Source organism: Rhinopithecus roxellana, chromosome 10 (assembly GCF_007565055.1).
Source record: "Rhinopithecus roxellana isolate Shanxi Qingling chromosome 10, ASM756505v1, whole genome shotgun sequence".
Classification (NCBI taxonomy): domain Eukaryota; kingdom Metazoa; phylum Chordata; class Mammalia; order Primates; family Cercopithecidae; genus Rhinopithecus; species Rhinopithecus roxellana.
The window spans coordinates 87,303,426-87,325,789 of NC_044558.1; the positions used below are offsets into that span (position 1 = coordinate 87,303,426).

At 44.7% G+C, this 22,364-nt stretch overlaps 1 protein-coding gene across 1 annotated transcript in view; it reads right to left on the reverse strand.

Moving 5' to 3' along the window:
• SUDS3 (SDS3 homolog, SIN3A corepressor complex component) overlaps window positions 1-22,364 on the reverse strand; it is a 42,776-nt gene that overhangs the window by 7,999 nt on the left and 12,413 nt on the right. Inside the window, exons 5-10 of the mRNA XM_010368268.2 lie at window positions 20,700-20,719; window positions 19,305-19,461; window positions 8,857-8,952; window positions 7,789-7,850; window positions 7,604-7,625; window positions 6,101-6,206 (exon numbers count right to left, since the gene is read on the reverse strand). Coding sequence (XP_010366570.1) covers window positions 6,101-6,206; window positions 7,604-7,625; window positions 7,789-7,850; window positions 8,857-8,952; window positions 19,305-19,461; window positions 20,700-20,719 — 463 coding nt within the window. The remainder of the gene's footprint in view (window positions 1-6,100; window positions 6,207-7,603; window positions 7,626-7,788; window positions 7,851-8,856; window positions 8,953-19,304; window positions 19,462-20,699; window positions 20,720-22,364) is intronic.

Below are 22,364 nucleotides of genomic sequence, written 5' to 3' on the forward strand. Positions count from 1 at the left end.
CATCTCTACTAAAAACATGAAAATTAGCCAGGCGTGGTGGCAGGCACTTGTAATCCCAGCTACTCAGGAGCCTGAGGCAGGAGAATCGCTTGACCCCGGGAGGCAGAGGTTGCAGTGAGCCAAGATCACACCACTGCACTCCAGCCTGAGCAACAGAGCGAGACTCCATCTTTAAAAAAAAGAGGGCCGGGTGCAGTGGCTCAAGCCTGTGATCCCAGCACTTTGGGAGGCCGAGACGGGCGGATCACGAGGTCAGCAGATCGAGACCATCCTGGCTAACACGGTGAAACCCCGTCTCTACTAAAAATACAAAAAAAAAAACTAGCCTGGCGAGGTGGCGGGTGCCTGTAGTCCCAGCTACTCGGGAGGCTGAGGCAGGAGAATGGCATGAACCCGGGAGGCGGAGCTTGCAGTGAGCTGAGATCCGGCCACTGCACTCCAGCCTGGGCGACAGAGCGAGACTCTGTCTCAAAAAAAAAAAAAAAAAAAAAAAAAAAAAAAAAAAAAAAAAAAGAATTTTAAATTCAATTAGAACAGCAAGAATGGTTTAAATGCAAGTTTTAAAGTTGCTTTCGGCTCTATATTAGTTGGTAAACTGGCAGGGGACCTTCATTATGCTAAACATGTACTATCAAGGTCCGAACTGTACAATGCCTAAGAAAAAGCTAAGTTCATACTAACACTCTAACACTTCCCCTGATTTCTCTCTCACATCTGAGTTTGCTCTCCTATCTAAATAGTCATGTCTTGAGTAATGGTTAAAATAAAAATACAGAGGGAGAATACTCACAGTTATTCTAAAGGGACCAGAAGTTATTAAAGAGATAAAGACACAAAACAAAATGTAACTACCCTCAAGTCATTCTGATACAACTTTCTAAACACTTTAATAAAGAAAGGTCATGGATGTGGTGTAGAATATTACGAGTGTGGAAACATGCGCAATATGCTGCTAACAAAAAACAAAACTATGTCCACTATGTTCCTGTGTTTATGATAAAACATACACGTTACAGCTGGGTGCAGTGGCTCATGCCTGTAATCCCAGCACTTTGGGAGGCCGAGGTGGGTGGATCACTTGAGGTCAGGAGTTCAAGACCAGCCTGACCAACATGGTGAAACCCTCGTCTCTACTAAAATTACAAAAATTAGCCAGCACAGTGTGGGTGCCTGTAATCCCAGGTACTCGGGAGGCTGAAGCACAAAAATTGCATGAACCCAGGAGGCAGGGACTGCAGTGAGCTGAGATCATGCCACTGCACTCCAGCCTGGGTGAAAGAACGAGACTTTGTCTTAAAAAAAAAAAAAAAATCTGGCCAGGTATGGTGGTTCATATGGTGGCTCACACTTGTAATCCTAGCACTTTGGGAGGCCGAGGTGGGCAGATTGCCTGAGCTCAGGGGTTCGACACCAGCCTGGGCAACAAGGTGAAACTCCATCTCTACTAAAATATAAAAAATTGGCCGGGTGCGGTAGCTTACGCCTGTAATCCCAGCACTTTGGGAGGCCGAGGCGGGCAGATGATGAGGCCAAGAGATCCAGACCATCCTGGCGAACATGGTGAAACCCCGTCTCTACTAAAAATACAAAAATTAGCTGGGCATGGTGGCACGCACCTGCAGTCCCAGCTACTTGGGAGGCTGAGGGAGAGAACAGCTTGAACCCGGGAGGTGGAGGTTGCAGTGAGATAGCACCACTGCACTCCAGCTTGACGACAGAGCAAGACTGTCTCAAAAAAATATAAATAAATAAGTAAAATACAAAAAATTAGCGGGCATAGTGGCGTGCGCCTGTAGTCCCAGCTACTTCGGAAGCTGAGGTAAGAATCACTTGAACCCGGGAGGCGGAGTCTGCAGTGAGCCAAGATTGCACCACTGTACTCCAGCCTAGGCGACAGAGCGAGACTCTGTCTCCAAAAAAAAAAAAAAAAACACATATACATGTTACACGTGTATCTGTGTATCATATCCTCACAGAGACCTTCTGAAGTAAAGAGCTGACTCTGGAAGGCTAGTCCAACAATTCTCATGAGATGCATTGTATTTTCCTTCAGTTGTACCTTGAACCCAAACCCAACACATTTAACTGACTTAAAAGTGAACACCCGGAGTAAATGATGCAAGCTGGTCTATTACCTCTGAGAAGTGGTCTGGAACTTAGGAATGTGGCCACCTCCCAGATCCGCCTCCTCTGGAATCACTGAACAGTGGTGGCCTGAATGTCCACCATTGGTCCCCATTTGCTCCAAAGTAGAGGTGGCCAACATGCTTCCCAAAGCAGCCAACTTCCAAACCAACTGATCCCCAGGTCCCCGCTGAACCACAGTCTCTGTGACCTTCAAGGGATCCTCATGCACTACACGATGTCTTGGGGAACCACTATCCCTAGATATCAAATCTATTAGATTATTTGAATTCTCTGAAAAGTCCTTAGATATTAAAGTGTGCAGGGCTCATACCTGTAATCCCAACACTTTGGAAGGCTGAGGCAGGAGGATCACTTCAGCTCAGGAGTTTGAGGATAGCCTGGGCAACATAGCAAGACCTCATCTCTACTAAAAATCAAAAAAATATTAGCCAGGCATGGTAATGGAGGACTGTAGTCCCAGCTACTCGGGAGGCCAAAGCAGGAAGATCGCTTGAGCCAGGGGGATCAAGGCTCCAGTGAGCTATAATCACACCACTGCACGCCAGCCTGGGGGACAGTGAGACCCTGTCTCAAAAAAATAAAAAATAAAGTGTTCATGCGGGGGGGTTTTAAAGATGAAACCAAAAAGTACGTGACAACCTTAACATACAAATTTACTTTTTCATTTCTAACGAAAAATCAAAGGGGGGAAGAAATTTAAAAATACGTTTAGATATAAAATGTGCTGTGATGCAACATCAATAGGGTAGTAAAAATGTGCATTTTTTTTTTTTTTTGGCCAATTAACCTGTTTTACAAGCTGCAATTCAGCTGCTGAAAAAAGATATTTAAATAGCCTCAAAGAATAAGCCCCAAATGTCAAACTGACTTTATTACTTTGTTACTAATGGAAATTCTGACCTGGGAATCTCTACAATTAAGTTCTTAAAGCTTTGAACCACTACTATTAAACGCAACAAAACTAGAAATTACCACTACTGTACTATTTTCGAAAAGCAATTTCTTAAGAAGGTGGGCACAAAAGTGGGGCAAGGAGGTAGGAAAAATAATTTAATTTTCTATCCTACTGAGAAATCCTGGTGTTAACACTTTATTTCCCCAATAAGTGAGTCCATGTTACAGAACCTCAAGGAGTCCCAATTCTTCTATTAAATATTCACTGTTAAGTCTTTTGTGTCAACCGAAGGCTGGAGGGGAAAATGCACTTGGGCAAGCGGGTGGCTTCATTTCTGACTCACAGGCAGCCCCTGATTTAAATGAGGAGAGAAAAACAGAAGTCCACCCGTACCATCAATTAGTTATTTTCAAATACTTACTTTTTCACAGTATTTTTTGAGAGGTCATTAGTCCAAATCAAAATGTGAGCGAAACTTACATAGCATGATATAGAATGCCTTAAAAGCAGTATAAGACCAAGGCAAAGGGAAAATCCTTATCTTTCAAAATGAAAGGGAGCTCGGCAAGTATTCACACCAAGATGCGATGCCTGAATCCCATTTGTTTTGCTGAAGTAATTTAAAACTCAGCAAGACATCTTCTGCCAAAAATATGGCTGCACCAAAATACTCTACACGCCTGGAAAGAGCATAAAGCAACGTAGCTGATCTCTCAGCCACAGGCCACGTCTGCCGAAGAGAGAAAAACAAAACCTCCAAACTGATACAAAAGCCAAACATGAGTCTGGTGAGATGGGAGAGGCTGGCTCTGCACCAGTGAGCAACTCAGCCAGTATTCCCAGGAACACTCTTCAATTGTCACTGGGGAAGAGAGAGACCCACCTTCAACAACTGCATTATGATCTCTGACTGCCAAGGCCAAAAATGAAAAGTATATGGAATAGAGAAGAAAACAACACTCTCACAGTATATTTAACAAGAGAATAAGCAATTTCAATTTCACTGAAGAAGTAAAATGCATCCAGTGACATTATTTTCTACGTTGCTGCTGCTGATGTAAGAAAGATGGTGAAAATTCCTCCAAAATGCTTAGTTCTAACACATCAAATCTGACCATTTTGTTTACATTAGGAAACACCGGACACTGTGGATCCTTTCTTTAAAAAAACAAGAATTTTATTTTACTGCATTTTCACCCTCAAGACATGTCTCATCAAGTCTGAGGATTAAGCTTAGAAGGAGGAAGATTCAAAGCAACACAATTAACAAAATGAACATGACTGGAAATATCACATGGCTTTAAGACTCATAGATCCGTAAAAATGTTAGTGATAAATCTCATCATTTTCAAAGATGGTTCTTATGTGTGGGCTTGATCTTTAAAGGTTATTTGGTTTTCATTATTAGAAACATTTTTCATCTCATTTTGCCCTTCTTGGTGTTAAGCTGTTAGAGCCTGCCACCTAGTGGCGATGTGTTCTGAGACATAATGTTAAGATACAACGCAAACCGACCTTTCTGAAGAAGGCCAAAGAAAACCAAATCAGAGGGGAAGAAGTCATTAAGACCAACTTAGCGATAAAGTGAGCCTCCAGCATCTACTGGGTAATTAACTCACTGCAACTTAGTAGGTGGAAATGGTTTCTTTCAGGCATGACAAGAACCCGAAGCATTTTTGACAAGTACAATGTTATCAAGTAACCAACCTAATACAATGCTGGGTTTTTTTAAGAATTCAAAATAAATATTACCCCAATTTTGGAAGTTTTGGTTAGATACTGAAACTCAAAGGGTCATTATACAGCCATTATAAATGATAATTACAGACACCTTATAGTAACCCAGAAAAACATTCTCAGTATAAAACCAAACGGAAAGGCAAAGCAAACCATATGTCCACTATGACTTAAAATGAATAGAGAGTATGCCTGCATATGGACAAAGAATAAAAAGAAATATAGCAGAATGAAAAGACCTGAGAAATGATGGCAGTATCCATTTCATACCTAGCAGAAAGTGTTAATACAGAAGAAATGTTTGTTGAATAAACAAAAGTATGAGCTTTCAAGGTTCTTCCATACTGTTTTGCCATTACCTTTCCAATGAAAAATGCTAGGTGGTCTGAAGGTTTCAAAGAGTCTCAGTGTAAACTAGGAATGCAGCAGGACACGGTGGCTTATGCCTGTAATCCCAGCACTTTGGGAGGCCGAGGCAGTCAGATCATGTGAGGTCAGGAGTTCGAGACCAACCTGGCCAACATGGTGAAACCTCGTCTCTACTAAAAATACAAAACTTAGCTGGGCGTGGTGGCGGGTGCCTGCAATCCCAGCTACTCGGGAGGCTGAGGCAGGAGAATCGCTTGAACAGGGAAGGCGGAGGTTGCAGTGAGCTGAGATCACACCACTGCACTCCAGCCTAGCGACAGAGCAAGACTCCATCTCAAAAAACAAAAAAACAAACTAGGAATGTTTTAGGATACAGCTCCCCCAAGCAAGTATCCTTGATCACTTCTGCAGCAGGATCATGTAAGAAAAAAGGGTATGTGGCATCAAAACACATCTAATAACATCTTAGAAATTCACAGTGTACATTAGCATATCACAGGACCCAAAGGGTGCTACAAGGGAGAAACCCACTTATCTTAATTAACATGATCATCCCCCAAACCGATATGACCACAAAATCCTTTAATCCGAAGAGCACCTACTAACTTTAGCACACAGGGGCAGAGTTAAGAGGGGTCACAGGGGGACATATACCCCAGCCCCAGTTGGCAGGGGCACCATACAAGATAGCAGCCTGCAAATTCTAGTACAGAGACAGCAGAATGGAGAAGGAAGGGGAGCAGAACATGGTTTTGGGAAACACTGCTTTCAAAGATCTACCAGAAGTATTGGTTAAATGACTGGTAATACATTTTTTAATGGGTTTCTACTTTTAGTACTATGTAAGTTTAACAGCAGCCATGCTCTGAAATAACTACAATAGCCCCAGCCCTCTTTCCAAGTGGTTCGTATGAGACTTTTACAAGTAGTCCAGGTTTTCCTATAACATACCATCTTTTGTCATAGTACAGTTTGCCATCTTCTATCCGAGCTTCAAACCTCTGGGCTGGAGATTCCGCGGGTGTCGCAGGCAAGTGCTCAGGAGAGGATGGAGATGCTGGAGGAAACCAACACTTACATGACTAAGAATGTAACCAACACATGCGAGTCTACCAGTTAACATGCTTTAATTGAAACACTATCAGAATGTGGTAATAATCATCATTGAGCCCTTACAGTAATAATGCATAGGAATTCAGCAAAATTCTTGTATATTCCATCTAAACTTGATCATCAAAGCAACCGTGGGAAGTAGGCAAGGCACAGATTAACCTCATCAAATGGAAGAGACACCTGGGCTTCAGAAAGATTAAGGTCAAATGTGCAAATATATAAGATCACTTAGAGTAGGACTAAAGCCCTGGTGATCAAAGGGCAAGTATTATGAAAATCTCTTAAAAATACAATCATTTTCAGCAGGGTGCAGTGGCGCACGCCCATAATCCCAGCACTTTGGGAGGCCGAGGTAGGTGGACCACGAGGTCAACAGATGAGACTATCCTGGCCAACATGGTGAAACCCCGTCTCTAGTAAAAACACAAAAATCAGCCAGGCATGGTGGCGCGTGCCTGTAGTCCCAGCTACTCGGGAGGCTGAGGCAGGAGAATCACTTGAACCTGGAAGTTAGAAGTTGCAGTAAGCAGAGATCATGCCACTGCACTCCAGCCTGGTGACAGAGTGAGACTCCGTAATCCAAAACAGAAATCATTTCAAGAACTACTAAATTTACACACTCACACAACTCCCTCACCCCCTCCCCATCATGCATGCCTCAGAAGGTCAGGACGTCTCTGTGGACCGCAGAGGCCCCCAGGAAGACATTATCCAGAAAAAGAAGACTCTTGTTTTTCTTCCACAAGACTCAGGAAGTAGAGGGATGTATGAGTAATCACGGTGCTTTAAACAAAAAAAGATGTCACCAATTCAGCATTCTAGTTGGCAACTAGCACTGATGATCTCAAGTGCTGTTCTGGAAGGAACAACTATGAATACTGAGCTGGTTGGTCTCTTCTATGAACTGCGAGTCAGAGCAGCCTTCGAATGCCTTACCAGAGTCAGGCCATGAAAAGCCACTGGAGCAGAACTGCCTAGGACTTGGCTTTAGAAAGCCAGTAATACTTAAAATCCTGGTTTCATTTTCAAAAATGGATGTGTACTTAAATCTTATGCCTGATGCCTACACAGAAGGAAACCTTTACCAGCCAATCAAATGTCTCTTTTACAATAAACCCTAAGAAAAAAATAAAAATAACAAAGCGGAGGTTAGGAGAAAAAAAAAAAGAAATCAGGGAGGGGTGTAGTTAAGGTCCCCTTCAGTTTTCGTGATGTCTACTCTTAGGCAAATGATAAACATTTCATTTTTGAAAATTGCAACAATTTCCTGACAGGTATTCACATGCTTTTCCAACAACATGATAAAAAGATTGCACAAATGCCAACACATCATGCACTCACCTGGTCTCTTGGGTGACTTAAGCTGTAGGAAGAATAACAACAAAAAATCTTAGAGAAAATCATTTCAGATGCAACTTCAGGTGTCAAAGGTATCACAATGATTTAACAAGTAACATGTTAACAAAGGAAAGCAGAAAACCACATAAGCCTGAGTTTTCAAATAAATCAAAAAAGCCAAACTGTACCTTATTTAATGTTCTCAGATCCTCCATGATCTGTTCATCTGTTAACAAATAGTTTAGCTGGGGTGTTGAGAGTTAAAGGACTCTGTGTGAAAAGTACAGTTTCCAAGCAAAGAGTAATCAACAAAATGGTACCAGTATTTTAGAATTTACAAAGTGTGATTTTGTTAAATGATGTTTCTACAGTAACAGTTTGCTGCTTAGAAATTTATGATTCTCCTACTAAATGTCATGGTACTTGAATACATAAAAGAATTCACATCCCCCACTGCTAGGATGAGAAGGTGGAATGAGCTTCATTAGGCATCTACAATAATACAGCACAGGAGACAGTAAAAATAAGAATTTCATCATGAATATATCAAGCGCTTTTGTTCCAAAGATCTAAAGACTCGCACAAACACACACACCCAAGGTAAGGCTAATCTTCCCCCAGCAACTGAAATCCTGTGGTGAAGGCGAAGCGACCTGAAGTGATGTCCTTTCCTGACGGCACACAAATGACTACGCCGTTCTGGGCAGAGAGCTATTTACCATCTCCTCGAAAGGAACAGAAACAACACTTCTCCATCTTTCCTGTTTCCGTTACCATTTTTATGATGAAAGGGCTGCTGTATGTCTGACTGAAACCTCATTTGCTTTAATTTAAAAACAGTTTGCAATCCACTATATTACGGACATAGATAACAGAGGAGGTACCTAGAGGTAGATATTACTGCCTTCATTTTACGGTTGGAAGGTGGAAAATTACAGGTGAAAAAATTAAGGCACATCAGGTTTTCAGATGCCCCTGAATCTGGACGTTAGCATTAAAGCCAGGCTGAACTTGGCACGCAAAGCACCTTTCCAAATCACGACTCTCTATACATCTCTCCCATCAAAAGCAGTAGCAAATGAGAACTCCCACAAAAAGAGCAACCCCTAACCCCTGGACAAACATTTTCCACGTTTTCCAATTAAATATTACTATTTCTGTAGGACAACGGCCATGTATACCCTAGCAAATGGATCAACACAGGATTCCACAGTCTTAAGAAAGAAAGGCGGTTACAGCTTGATGTAAATGGATATCTGGAGCAGGTTTCCTCCTCTTGTCTGGGATGGGGACGGGATCATTCGGTCGCCTCCGCAACTTTCTGGTCATGATAGGTTTCACCTCCATGGAATCTGTGGCAAGAATGGAATGGTTAAATCTATCCAACTCCCACTTGAAGTTAGTAAGAATTTCTATAGTGTAAGAATATCTGCCCCCTAGCCACCCAGTCAGAACTGTTTTACTGGGGATGTTTGTTCTACACATGGTTATAGCCAGACACTCCATTAGATTTTAGGAAGTGTTCATGCTTGGAAGATTCAGACCAGCTGCCCTAAGTACACACCCCTCTCAGAAATGCAGCCCTGCTGTCAAGCATTACAGCCACTGTGGGCATCTCTCCAGCACCCTCATATCCTAGGGCATATTCCTCCTCTCCCTCAAATTAAGAAGCCCAGAGGCGCAGGCTCTCGGGATAGGAAGGAACCTGAAGGTCATCTCAGCTAATTTCTGCAGTTCCCACGGAGGGTGGGTGTGCCGAAGTCCACGGGTATAAAAAGCTCTTTTAGAGGCCACTGGCCTCAGTGCCAACATTTTTATATGAAGTTTTCATTTATAGACTCAGACTTTTTTTCTTTTATAACCTTTTGTAACTATTGACTATCAAGAAGACACAATGAGGGCTCACAATAAAAGCCTCTTTCCCTTCTGCACTCCTCTCTGTGGTCTCACACTGCTGCTGACTCCCCACGCCTTCGAATCGCTCCTCCCAAGCCATGGTGCACAAGGAGGTGAACCTGCCTCCTCAGGGTCCTTTTTCACTGGTCTGCTCCCTGAATACCAGTGATCTTTGGGGTCCAGTCAGTTCCTTTCAGACTGTATCCCAACCAATCTGCAATCACCAATTCCAGCTCCACACATCCCTCTGAATGGCAATAGATACCTGATACCACATATTCTCCAGGCCCCACACGAACTCAGTTCTCCCCATTTCCCCTCCCAAGGTTGCCTCTTTTCCTGTGTCTCAGGGGCATCCAATCTAACCCTTCTTCCATGCAAGAACAAATCTGTCATCTGCGACTTGTCTTCCTTCACCCAGGCATGAGGTTCACCAGCTATGTTGGTTCTGCCTCCCCTTCATGCCTTCATCCTTCCACTGATTACCTCCATGGCCTTCAGTGTTCTTTCCCATGTCCTGTCCATCCTCCCCTCCCTCAAAGTGATCTTCCTGGGACACAAATCAGATCGTTTTGCATATCACTCTCGTTACTAAACATTTCTTTTTTGATTTTTTTTTAGACAGGGCCTCACTCTGTCACCCAGGCTGGAGTGCAGTGGCACGATGTTCATTCACTGCAACCTTCGCCTCCCAGGTTCAAAGAGTCTCATGCCTCAGCCTCCCAAGTAGCTGGGACTACAGGCGTGCGCCACCACACCCAACTAATTTTTTGTATTTTTAGTAGAGATGGGGTTTCACCATGTTGATCAGGCTGGTCTCAAACTCCTGACCTCAAGTGATCCGCCCTCCTCAGCCTCCCAAAGTGCTGGGATTACAGGCGTGAGTCACCGCACCCGGCCATCTTCTTACTAAATATTTCAGTGGCTCACCACTCTCCACAGGATAAAAGCCAGGCCTCATTTCTGGTCTTCCTCCCTTCTTCTTCATTCACGCTTACACTGTGTGCAAGACTTTAGCTATCCTGTTACCCAAGGGCACCAGACTTTATGCCTTCAAGTATTTGCATGGCTGTCCTCTGCCTACCCTCCTCTTTTCTGCCCAGCAAACTCCTACATAATACCCCTTGAGAGTCAGTTCAATACTCTCCCTTCTGTGACAGCTTTCAAAGGCAGAGACTCATTCCATCCTCCAAGTAACCAGAGCATCTATACAAACCTCAAGTAGACCAAGTGCCACTGTGTAGAGGTCATTACCTACCCCCTTTGGATGTCTGAATTTCACCCCAACACCTAGCAAGAGGCTGGCCCAGTAGGGGTGCATAATGTTTTGCGCAGAATGGGTAGAAGAGGTCAAGCCTGATCATGGGACAAGGTTAATTTGTGATTATGCACACAATAAGCAGAGCAGGCAGGGCGGCTTCAGCGAATTCTACCAAGCAGTGTGCACGATCTTAGAATATGTCATACCTGTGCCACAAAAAATTAAAAAAAAAAAAAAAAAGGCTTCTGCATGTTGCTCTTCAGAGAAATGGGCTGGGCAGTATTAATTTTTTTTTCTATGAATGGAATAGAGGTAAAATAAGAACCAAAGACCTAATTAATGAATATTTATAAGTGTACTTGGAAGTATACACACACACACACACACACACACACACACAGCACCAGAAATAAGTGGGGAAGGCTTCTCCCTAAAAAAATCTCCTACCCTATGCTGAGGTGCCACCCTTCTCCAGTTAGTTACTGGCCAGTGACACAGCACCATGGTTAAGACCTGGAGTGTCACATAAATGTGCGTCTGAATCCCTGCAACAGCTGTGTGGCCTAACACAGGTTTGTAAGTGTTGTATGTCTCAAGTGTCCTCGTCTAGAGAACAGAAGTATCAATAATGCCTCCCCCACAGTGCGCTGTGAAGGTTACATGTGATGATACACGTGAAGTCTTAGCATGGTGCTTGGCATAACGGGAGTTCTATCAATGCTAGTTTTTATTATTATATTTTCAGGCAGGAAAAAACTATACGAAGATCCTTTTTAAAATTCAAGGCACAAAGAGCTGAAAAGAAGTTACATAGTCGAAAGCAGCTGACGTCAACTGTGAGGCTGTACAACACTGACACCTAATTTGGAAAATAAAGTGTAAAGGGAGCTCACCCAACCCAAGAGAGCACCAAAGAAAAAGCACATAGCCCGAGAACATTATGGAATGTTCTGTCTGCCAAAGAGAATGGCTGAGTGTGCTCTGCTCTGCAGGCTGCCAAGACTGGGGAGTGGGGAGGGTGGACAATGCATGATGGATGTAAGCCAAGTAAAGGCCAATCACAGCCACTGAACTCTGAAAATCATAACTGTATCACTTACAAACCAACAAATATAATCAAATTCTTATGAAATGGTTAAAAAAAAATCTATTTTATTAGCCTGGTCACAGCAACAATCTGATTAATTTTATCCAAAAGACTACTTTGCAGAAGGAAGAGACTCTGGAGAAGCCCCTAAAACTTACCAGCATGTCTCCGTCTCCATTTCCATCCGGGAAAGGGGAGACAGAAGGGAGCAGTCCTGGCCAATGGGCCAGGTGGAAGACATGATTTGAGGACGTGATCGACATGTATCACAGCCCCAAAAGACATAGTAAGATTATCCACTAAAGTCACCTTGCTCTAATGCCAGGTTTGCCTAGTTGGCTTCTAAAGTGGATTTTTCATAGAAGGATGGAGCCTGACAACCTGGGTCTGAGTGTGCCTGGAAGTTCTATTTCTCACTGTAAGCAACGAGCTGGTATCCTGAGTTTTACCATCAATCTCCTAGGAGTTTGGCCTCTAAGAGTCCCAAGACGCTCAATCTGGCTACACTGACAAAAATCAAACTTCCAGAACTGAAGTTCAGACCCTGGAGTGTGACAACCCCAGTGTGACACCTGAGCAGGGATGCAGTCAGTCTTCCTCTCCGACATCATGCACCAACCACAAAAAAACTCAAACTGGCTGAAATTAGAACCCCTCTCTGATCCAGAGGTCTCCTCACAGGTTTGCTTCAGTGGAGATGCTATTTATGTAATTAAACATCAAGCATTTAAAGCAGACTTGTGAGAGTGTATGTGAGAGAAAACACCAAATAAGCAACAAGACTAGGCGTACAACTCCTCTCCAAACCACCATGCAATATGACCTTTAATAGTGCAAATCCTCCTGTTCTACTCACTAGGAAACCTGACAGATACAGACACACCCCCACCCCGCCCCACCCCTCACCACAGGTAGCACTGGTTCTGACATCTAAAAAATGGGAGCTCAGGTTGAAGCAATGCTAGGTGGTAGAGTCATTACAGCACAGTCCCTCTGGAGAGATATTCCTGATAAATAACCTGCAATTTACATACAACTACCAGTTTACTGGCTGGCCTTTTGTTCTGCACTTCTCTAGGCCTATTTATTCATTTCCAACAGCATACCCGCCTACAGTGTACAACAGCAGTAAAAGCTTCAATTCAACATACTTCAACTATTAAAACAAGCTCATATTTATCTATTGGAAAAAATATTAATTGCAGCAATTCAAAGGGGCATCCTTAAAAAATGGGATATAGCCAGGTGTGGTGGCTCACGCCTGTAATCTCAGCACTTTGGGAGGCCAAGGCGGGTGGATCATGAGGTCAGGAGATCGAGACCATTCTGGCTAACAACGTAAAACCCTGTCTCTACTAAAAATACAAAAATTAGTCAGGCATGGTGGCGGGCGCCTGTAGTCTCAGCTACTTGGGAGGCTGAGGCAGGAGAATGGCGTGAACCCGAGAGGCAGAGCTCGCAGTGAGCTGAGATTGTGCCACCGCACTCCAGCCTCAGCGACAAAGCAAGACTCCGTCTCAAAAAAAAAAAAAACAAAAAAGAATATAAGGCTGGGTGCAATGGCTGACGCCTGTAATCCCAACACTTTGGGGAGCCAAGGAGGGTGGATCGCTTGAGCCCAGGGGTACAAGACCAGCCTGGGCAACAGAGCAAAACCCCATCTCTACAGAAAAATACAAAAAAACTAGCTGGGCTAGGTGGCAGGTGCCTTTAGTCCCAGCTACTTGGGAGGCTGAGGTGGATCACTTGAGCACAGGAGGCAGAGGTTGCAGTGAGACAAGACTGTGCCACTGCACTCCAACCTGGGTGACAGAGCAAGACCCTATCTCAAAAAATTAAATGTACTTTAAATTTAAAAAGGAAATTTTCTTTAAAAAGAAATGGGATATAAGTGGCAGAAAGAAAATCCACTGCAGATTAAACATTGTAGCAGATTGGCAATTACCTCCAAACCAGGGCAGGGACCCACAGGCTAGACTAGCAGCCCAGAGCAATCCTAGCACACATCATGTCCTTCTCTAGCAGGATGGAGGGCGCCATCAACGTTGATGCAAATTAATGCTGCAGTGGTAACAGAAGAATGCCTAAGGTTTGTGGGGGAGGGGAACATGAATGAATGTTAGGGCTGGGCATGGTGGTTCACATCTGTAATTCCAGCACTTTGGGAGGCCATGGCGGGCGGATCACCTGAGGTCAGGAGTTCAAGACCAGCCTGGCCAACATGGTGAAACCCCATCTCTACTAAAAGTATAAAAATTAGTCGGGCGTGGTGGCACACACCTGTAGTCCCGGCTACTCGGGAGGCTAAGGCAGAAGAATCACTTGAACCCGGGAGGTGGAGGTTGCGGTGAACCGAGACCACGCCACTGCACTTCAGCCTGGGCGACAAAGCTAGACTCCATCTCAAAAAACAAAAAAAAAAAATCCACAAGAATCATTGTTAGGTCTTTGGAGGCCAAATCAGAGTAGGAATAAAGGACCAATCTCCTTAAAGCCAAAGTTGCCCATTATGAAGGGAAGGCAATAAACAGCGAGCCAGTCGAGCCTTCCTCTCTGCACCCTCAAGCGCATTAAAAGACCTGATTCCACAATGCTAGCACCAGGAAAGAACATCTTGAGGACAGGCCCACTCTGCCCAAAATCCAGGTCACCTCTTCTATTCTCCCTCTCGAGATATTTGTGTGGGGCCTCTTCTCCTTGTCTTGACACCCAAGTCACTACTCATTAGCATCTACTGCATACATGTGAACTTTACTGCTCCTATAGTAGTACAACCACACGTATCTTAGGGTTTTAAAATGAGTAAAAAAGCCAGATGTGGTAGCTCACGCCTGTAAACCCAGCACTTTGGGAGACCAAGTCGGGCAGACTGCTCGAGCCCAGGAATTCAAGATCAGCCTAGGCAACATGGGAAAACCTTGTCTCTACAAAAAATACAAAAATGAAAGGCTGGGAGCGGTGGCTCACGCCTGTAATCCCAATACTTTGGGAGGCTGAGGCTGGCAGATCATGAGGTCAGGAGATCGAGACCATCCTGGTTAACACGGTGAAACTCTGTCTCTAATAAAAAAAAAAAAAATACAAAAAATTAGCCGGGCGTGGTGGCGGGTGCCTGTAGTCCCAGCTACTTGGGAGGCTAACGCAGGAGAATGGCACGAACCCAGGAGGCAGAGCTTGCAGTGAGCCGAGATTGCGCCACTGCACTCCAGCCTGGGTGACAGAGCGAGACTCCATCTCAAAAATAATACACAAAAATGAGCCAGGTAAGGTGGCACATGCCTGTAATCCCAGCTATTCAGGAGGCTGAGGCAGGAGAATCACCTGAGCCCAGGAAGTTGAACTGCAGTGAGCCGTGATGGCACCACTGCACTCCACCCTTGGCAACTGGAGTGAGACCCTGTTTTTTTTTTTTTTTTTTTTTTTTTGAGACGGAGTCTCGCTCTGTCACCCAGGCTGGAGTGCGGTGGCGCAATCTCGGCTCACTGCAGTGTCCGCCTCCCAGGTTTAGGCCATTCTCCTGCCTCAGCCTCCCGAGTAGCTGGGACTACAGGCGCCTGCCACCTCGCCCGGCTAGTTTTTTGTATTTTTTTAGTAGAGAAGGGGTTTCACCGTGTTAGCCAGGATGGTCTCGATCTCCTGACCTCGTGATCCGCCCGTCTCGGCCTTCCAAAGTGCTGGGATTACAGGCTTGAACCACCGCGCCCGGCCAACCCTGTCTTTAAATATATCAATGAGTCAAAAACGAGCCTGTCAAATCGTTAACTTTATTTAGGGGCCCTCCATCTCAACACCACATAACCTTGGGGGAAGTCAAAGAAGCTATGTCAGCTTTCTACCAGAAAATAGCTTCCAAGAAGACACAGACTTTACCCATTAGCCTAATTTTGTGAGTCTTAGTGCCACCACATGTATCTATGGTATCTGCAGAGAGTCAGTAGTAGTGGTGGTGAAGAGAATATGCTTGGAGCCAGACACACACTGGCTTAACCACTATCTGTCTCACTGAGGGACTGTGAGCAAATGGCTCCACTTCTCCGAGCCACCTCTGCCATCTATAAAATCAGAAGCAATACCCCCAAGGTCAAAGGGAGCTGCAGGAACTCAGTGAGGTTACAACTTCCCAATCCCTGAGTGTTGACTCTGTGAACCAGCTACTTTCTGAAGCAACTTACAGGCATTATCTCATCTCACGTCAGAGCTACCCTCTGCAGAAGGTTCTATCATCCCCTGGCCAAATGAGAAAATCCTACCTCAGAATTGAATCTGTGACAGTGCCAGGATTCAGCCCTGGTCTATCAGCCTGCAAAGTTAGCTCTAATACCTTTATGTAATGCTTGGCTCAGTGTAAGTGCTTGGGAAACAGACTTCTATTCTGACATTGTTATGACTCGTGAACCCACCATCTTCTAAAGGAAACTAACAGTCTTTACTAGGGTCACAGGTGGCTTTCACTGTGGAAGCCTAAGGATTGGAAGACGCCCCTGACGAGCAAGAACTTACAAAAGAAAAGGAAGTAGCAGGTAGTGAGCTACAGGAAGAAAGGAGAGAAGAGTAAGAGAAAGAAATACACATTAAAAATGGTAAAGCTCCCCACATTTTAAAGCTCATAAAGTTCTCACTGAATATTTGGATTACTTGTAGTCTTGGCCTCTGCTTCAGAGAAATCCCACCCTCAGGCAAGTGTACCTATAACCTCACTACTGAAGTGTGCTCTGGCCAGCAGGAGCAGTGACCCCTGGGGAAGGTGGTCAGAAATATAGGATCTCAGCTGGGCACGGTGGCTCATACCTATAATCCCAGCACTTCGGGGGGCTGAGGCGGGTGGATCACCTGAGGTCAGGAGTTCAAGACCAGCTGGCCAACATGGTGAAACCCTGTCTCTACTAAAAATACAAAAATTAGCTAGGCATGGTGGTGTATGCCTGTAATCCCAGCTACCTGGGAGGCTGAGGCAGGAGAATCACTTGAATACGGGAGGCGGAGGTTGCAGTGAGCTGAGACTGCCCCACCGCACTCCAGCCTGGGCGACAGTGAGACTTCGTCCCAAAAAAAAAAAAAAAATTAAATTAAAAAAAAAAAGAAAGAAATGCATGATCTCAGCCTCCACTCCAAAGCCCCTGAAACAGAATCCGCATTTTATCAAGACCCCATTGACCTAACACATCGAAGCTGCGCTGCACTGACTATAATTCATCCTAGCTTCTCTATGTACAATCACTCATTTCTGCCTGAACAACCGAGTTTCCCTAAGTTTTCCACAAGAGATTTGGGCGGTAAACAGTACCTCTTGCCAATTCCTATGGAGGTTTGTAAACGCTTTAAGTCAGGGTGGGAATGAGCAAGTCGCCAAATACACCCGTTTCCGGTGGGTTATTTGGACCAAGCTTCTCATCAGCCTCTTATCCTACTTTGCTTTTCAAGAGATGTTCATGTCGAACCAAAAACGGAGACTTTAAAAAGTATCTTTTCAGGGCAGAGCTGGGCAACAATGATATTGGGCATCAATCCACAAAGGTGAACTAAGTCACTCAATTAGAGGAATGAAATCAAGCCTTTAATCCAACACCACAGCAGCACCATCTGTGGAGACGCTAATTACCCTTCTAGCTCCAGCGCCTTGTCTTCCAACACTCCATCATTACCTTGGCAGTGCTTTCCATACCAAGGGTACCAAATGGCTTGAGAAAGGACATCCATACCTTTAATGCCCATGGCTAGCTTTAAACACTTCTGTAATCAGTTTTATTGCGTTACAAATGATTTCCCTGCATTTATTTGTCTTTTCTACCTTGGCAGGCTCAGCCTCAAGTCACTGAGGATGCCTCCTGTCCCAGTTAAGATTCTGGCTGTAAAACTGCCTGGCCAAACAATATCAATTGCTTGTCAATAATTAGGATGCCAAATCACAGGTAAGGTGATGATACCCTTCCCCACAGATGGAGAGGGAGCAGCTATAAACGGATAATATTTCCCACTAGCCTAATGAAGGCTCCCAAACATCTGGTGGCTTTAGCAGACAGCGATGAGGCATCGATGCCAGTCACAGCCACTATCAAAGGAAATGGTGTGCAGGTCCAAAAGCCGGCAGGCAGACTGGTACCAGACAAGGTACCATGGTGCTACTGGTCTAATTAAATAAGCACTTCCACAAGAATAAGACTATACTGCCTGAAGCTGTGTTTTGGCATCCATTCTCACAAAAAAAAAAACATTTCTGAGCTGCTTTCAGAGGCCTTCAAGGAGCTCACTTCTTTTGCCAAGTCTTTCTACAAGGAAGCTAACAGAGGAGAGATTTTTCAAAAGTCAGACCCCACCTCAGGCACAACCACATTCTCTTAAGTGTACCATGAGGATTGGAGCCAGAAGTCTGTGTCAGTCAGAAGGCCAAGCTGGTTGACAACACCAGGAATATACAGAGGGGAACAAAGATCTTAACTGGCTACTTTTGATTTCAAAGTCAGCCCTGAGAACGTCCACAAAAACATTGCATGCATTTCCTATGGAACCCTGCTAAAATCAGACACGCCAGAGCCCCAGCACTTTCTGAATTGTAAGAGTTAAATTTGGGGATGTACAGAAAGGCATGCCACCTCCATATCCAAGTGACAAACTCACCACTGACTTGCCTTGCAGTATTTGCCAAGTTCCAAAATAGCGAGTTCAAGCCAATTCCCTATATCCTTCTAGGAATCATCAGTCTACATATGGCAACAGAAGAGTCGGCCCATATTGTTTCTCCCTGAAAACTGCCTACAACCTGCTGAGTTCCCATATGTGGATTACTAAATCCTAGAAGGTTAGAAAGGGATTGGCTCTGAGTCTCATGTAACTTTCCTACCTTCATGGGAAAATAGTTCAGTTTAGCTATCCTGTTGGAATCATATCAAGTCTTTCTGAAATGTTCACAGTAACACCTGGCAGGAGAGATCTAATAGCACAGAAGATAGAGCCAAAAGCTTTTGTTCTTACATCTAGGTCAAAGGAAGATAATACCTCTTCTGTAATTAAGGCAGACTGGAAAAAAACAAAGCAGAGGGATTCCCATCACCACGGGGGACTTGGGTAAGCAATGTGGGGACATAACCAAGATACAAATGGCAGCGGACCCAGGAATTAAGTAGAGCCTAAGCCAGAGCTTGCCAGTACTATCAAAAGTCTAGCAACTATTGAACACCTGTTATGCACAGGACACTGTACTAGGCACTCATATGTCTAACCACAATCCTGTGAGAGAGTATGATCAGCTCCATTTCATAGAGGAGAAAATAGACTCAGAGAAGTTAAGCAGCTTGACCAAGGTCACACAGCCAACAGAAGGTGGAGGAGGAACTCTCATCTACAAGGTCAAAACCCACTCTCCACCTTGCTCTGCTCTTGAGATGTAAGACAAAAGTAACTGGAACAGCCCTTCACAGCCCCGCTCAGGACCCCCAGGATCCCACCCCATAGGGCTTTCCTACCTCCAGTCAGTTCCATTGTCAGCTTTTCGTTTTCAATCATCTTCTTCTTTTCTTCTAGCTCAGCAATCAGGTTCTCTTTCAGCTCAACCTTCTTGTCTTCAAATTCTTTCACTGCTGCCTTCTTTTCTTTAATGTAATTTCGTTCCACTTGTTCAGTCTGAGCAAAAGAGAAACACAGGCTGGGAGTACACGGCCCTGGAAGCCATGGCTCCAACTCAAAGTCTAGCCCTGTCCTCAACAGCAAAGAAAACACCTTTGCTAGAAACATGACACACAGAGTTTCCCTCTCACACACACTTGCAGTAACGGCGTGTCTGAGAGCAAGCCCTCCAATGAATGTGTACAATCAGACCCACATGACTTTCGCTTATTTTTGAGTACACTTCACTTGCTACTCAGATATTTTTCTCTCTTCCACATCCTATATTTTATACTAAAACACATTTCTCAAAGGGAGTAAATAATCACTCATAAAGTTACAGCTTCAAAGGGAAATAGGAGATTCTACATTGTGTATATTCAAAAAATAATCACAAGATATTGAGGCTAGATAGCATAAGTTACTATTATTTTTGATACAGCAAGACAAAAGAATGGAACATCATTTAATAAGTGTCTGAACCCCAAAGTACACAAATATTGATATTATGCTAAGACAAAAGTTGTATATGCCTCTGCTTTTCAAATCTCACCATTGTGGTGAGTGACATCGGGACCTGTGGTGGGCTAGGGATGTGTGTACCTCACTTGAGTATACCTTCAGGCTCGATCACGTGATCCTTCCAGCTGAGTGACTATGGGCATCAAACTGATTTAAGGAAAGTGGGTTCCAATAACGTGGCTCCGAAAAACCACGACTTTCTCCAAAAGTAACCCCCACACACATGCTAGCCACCCTGGGAGCAGTACATCACTAAAGATACAGGCCCTCATCTCTGGATCACAGCACAGAGTCTGACACAGAATCAGCACTCAGGTGTCCATAGAATGAAAGGAAAAATTAGAAATCTGTCTTTTTTTTTACTGGCCCAGAGAGTTGCAGCTGTAAAACAGAAATGCTGAGCCGATTCAGAGATTGAACTGCTTCAAGGACCAATATCAAACTATGAGGCCGTTATAACTCAGAGACTTCCAAACAGCTCTAATGCGGGATAAAAGTCAATAAGCAGTGAGGGGTGAGTATTCCTTATTCCCCTGTGATAAGCAGGGGCCGCTCAACAACAAATGACCAGACAGGATGTCTGAGCTGAGACCAAATGTCCTTTAGTCAAACAGAACAGTGGTGAAGGCTTCCAAACTATCTACTTGGTGATAGAAGGAAAAGCCACCAGATCAGGACTGCAAGAGTCCAGTCTCAGAAAGGGCCTGCAAACCCAGGAGATCTGTGGTACTTACTTCCAGCTGGAGGAAGAGTTCTGCAAGAGATAAAAAGTGTAATTAGATTTGCTAGGCTGTGCCACCTTTCTAGACAGTGATGTTAGCATTCATTTAGAAGCAGTAATTGCTTTCTGAAAGCATGTTACACAGAGCAAAAGTTTTCATCAGAGAAATGTTGATATACACGAAGGGAAAGGATGCAAGAAGTACTCAAGTCTAGTTAAAATGTGGCCTTGCCAGCCTGCCAACATGGCGAAACCCTTCTCTACTAAAAATACAAAAATTAGCCAGGCATGGTGGCAGGCACCTGTAATCCCAACTACTCGAGAGGCTGAGGCAGGCAGGAGACTCACTTGAATCTGAGTGGCAGAGGTTGCAGTGAGCCAAGATTGTGCCACTGTACTACAGCCTGGGTGACAGGGCGAAACCTGGTCAAAAAAAAAAAAAAAAAATGTGGCCCTGAACATACCAGCTGTGGCAGTTCCACCTGAGGGTAAAAAACGTGCAGCAGGAACGAGACTCCCCTGGCAAAATAAACTTATCCCTTCTTTCACTCAGTCCACCCGCCAACAGTCCCCACAGTAGCAGGATGGGTCAAGAAGAAATAATGCAATTACTCCAGAAACAGAGTGGATATGATGTTTTAAAGCAGTGGTCCCCAACCTTTTTGGCACCAGGGACCAGTTTGGTGGAAGACAATTCTTCCACGGACTGGGACAGGGCAGGGGGGCAGGCGTCGGGTGAAGGGAGGCAGCCCAGTGTTCTGCAGCCTGGGGGATGGAGACCCCTGGTTTTTTGGTGGGGTTGGTTTTTTTGAGAAAGAGTCTCACTCTGTCACCCAGGCTGGAGTGCAGTGGCATGATCTTGACTCACAGCAACTTCCACCTCCTGGGTTCAAGCAATTCTACTGCTTCGGCCTCCCAAGTAGCTGGGATTAAAGGCACGAACCACCACGCCTGGCTAATTTTTGTATTTTTAGTAGAGACAGGGTTTCACCATGTTGGCCGGGCTGGTGTTGAACTCCTGACCTCAGGTGATCCACCGGCCTCAGCTCCCAGAGTGCTGGGATTACAGGCGTGAGCCACTACATCTGGCCAAGACCCCCTTTTTAAAGCACTATATGAAGGATATGTGTGGTAAGGAAGGACCTTCACAGATAATCCACAGGACAGAGGCTCCAGGCACACCTGGGGCTTCACTGTCAGGTCGCCAAGTTCTGCTCACACTGATGTCTGCCCCCGCAATGCCCTGTGATCTCCTATTCACATTCCTAAGTTCCTGACTGAATGCGGCCCCCTCCTGAGGCCTTTCCTGCTGACTCTTCACACATCATGCCCTTCAGATGCCTTAAAGCACCCATCTAGCAGCACTCAACAACTTAGTAACACCTACCATGTGCTGGATGATTAGTAACCATTACCTAGCAGCTCCTCCCCTCACCACCAGATTTACAATAGAGTACAAACCTGTCTACAAACCCGCAACAACTTGAAGCAAAACCGATTCATGGCTTCTACTCTTTCCTGGGTGACACGGGGCTGTGCATACAGTCCACAAAGATTCTCCAGGGGGTGCTATTCTCAGTCTACCATGGGCCCCTTTGTAAACCTGGCAAATGCTATGAATCCCTTCCCCAGAAAAAAGCACATATACAAACTCCACAGAATGCTGACAGTTCCAGGA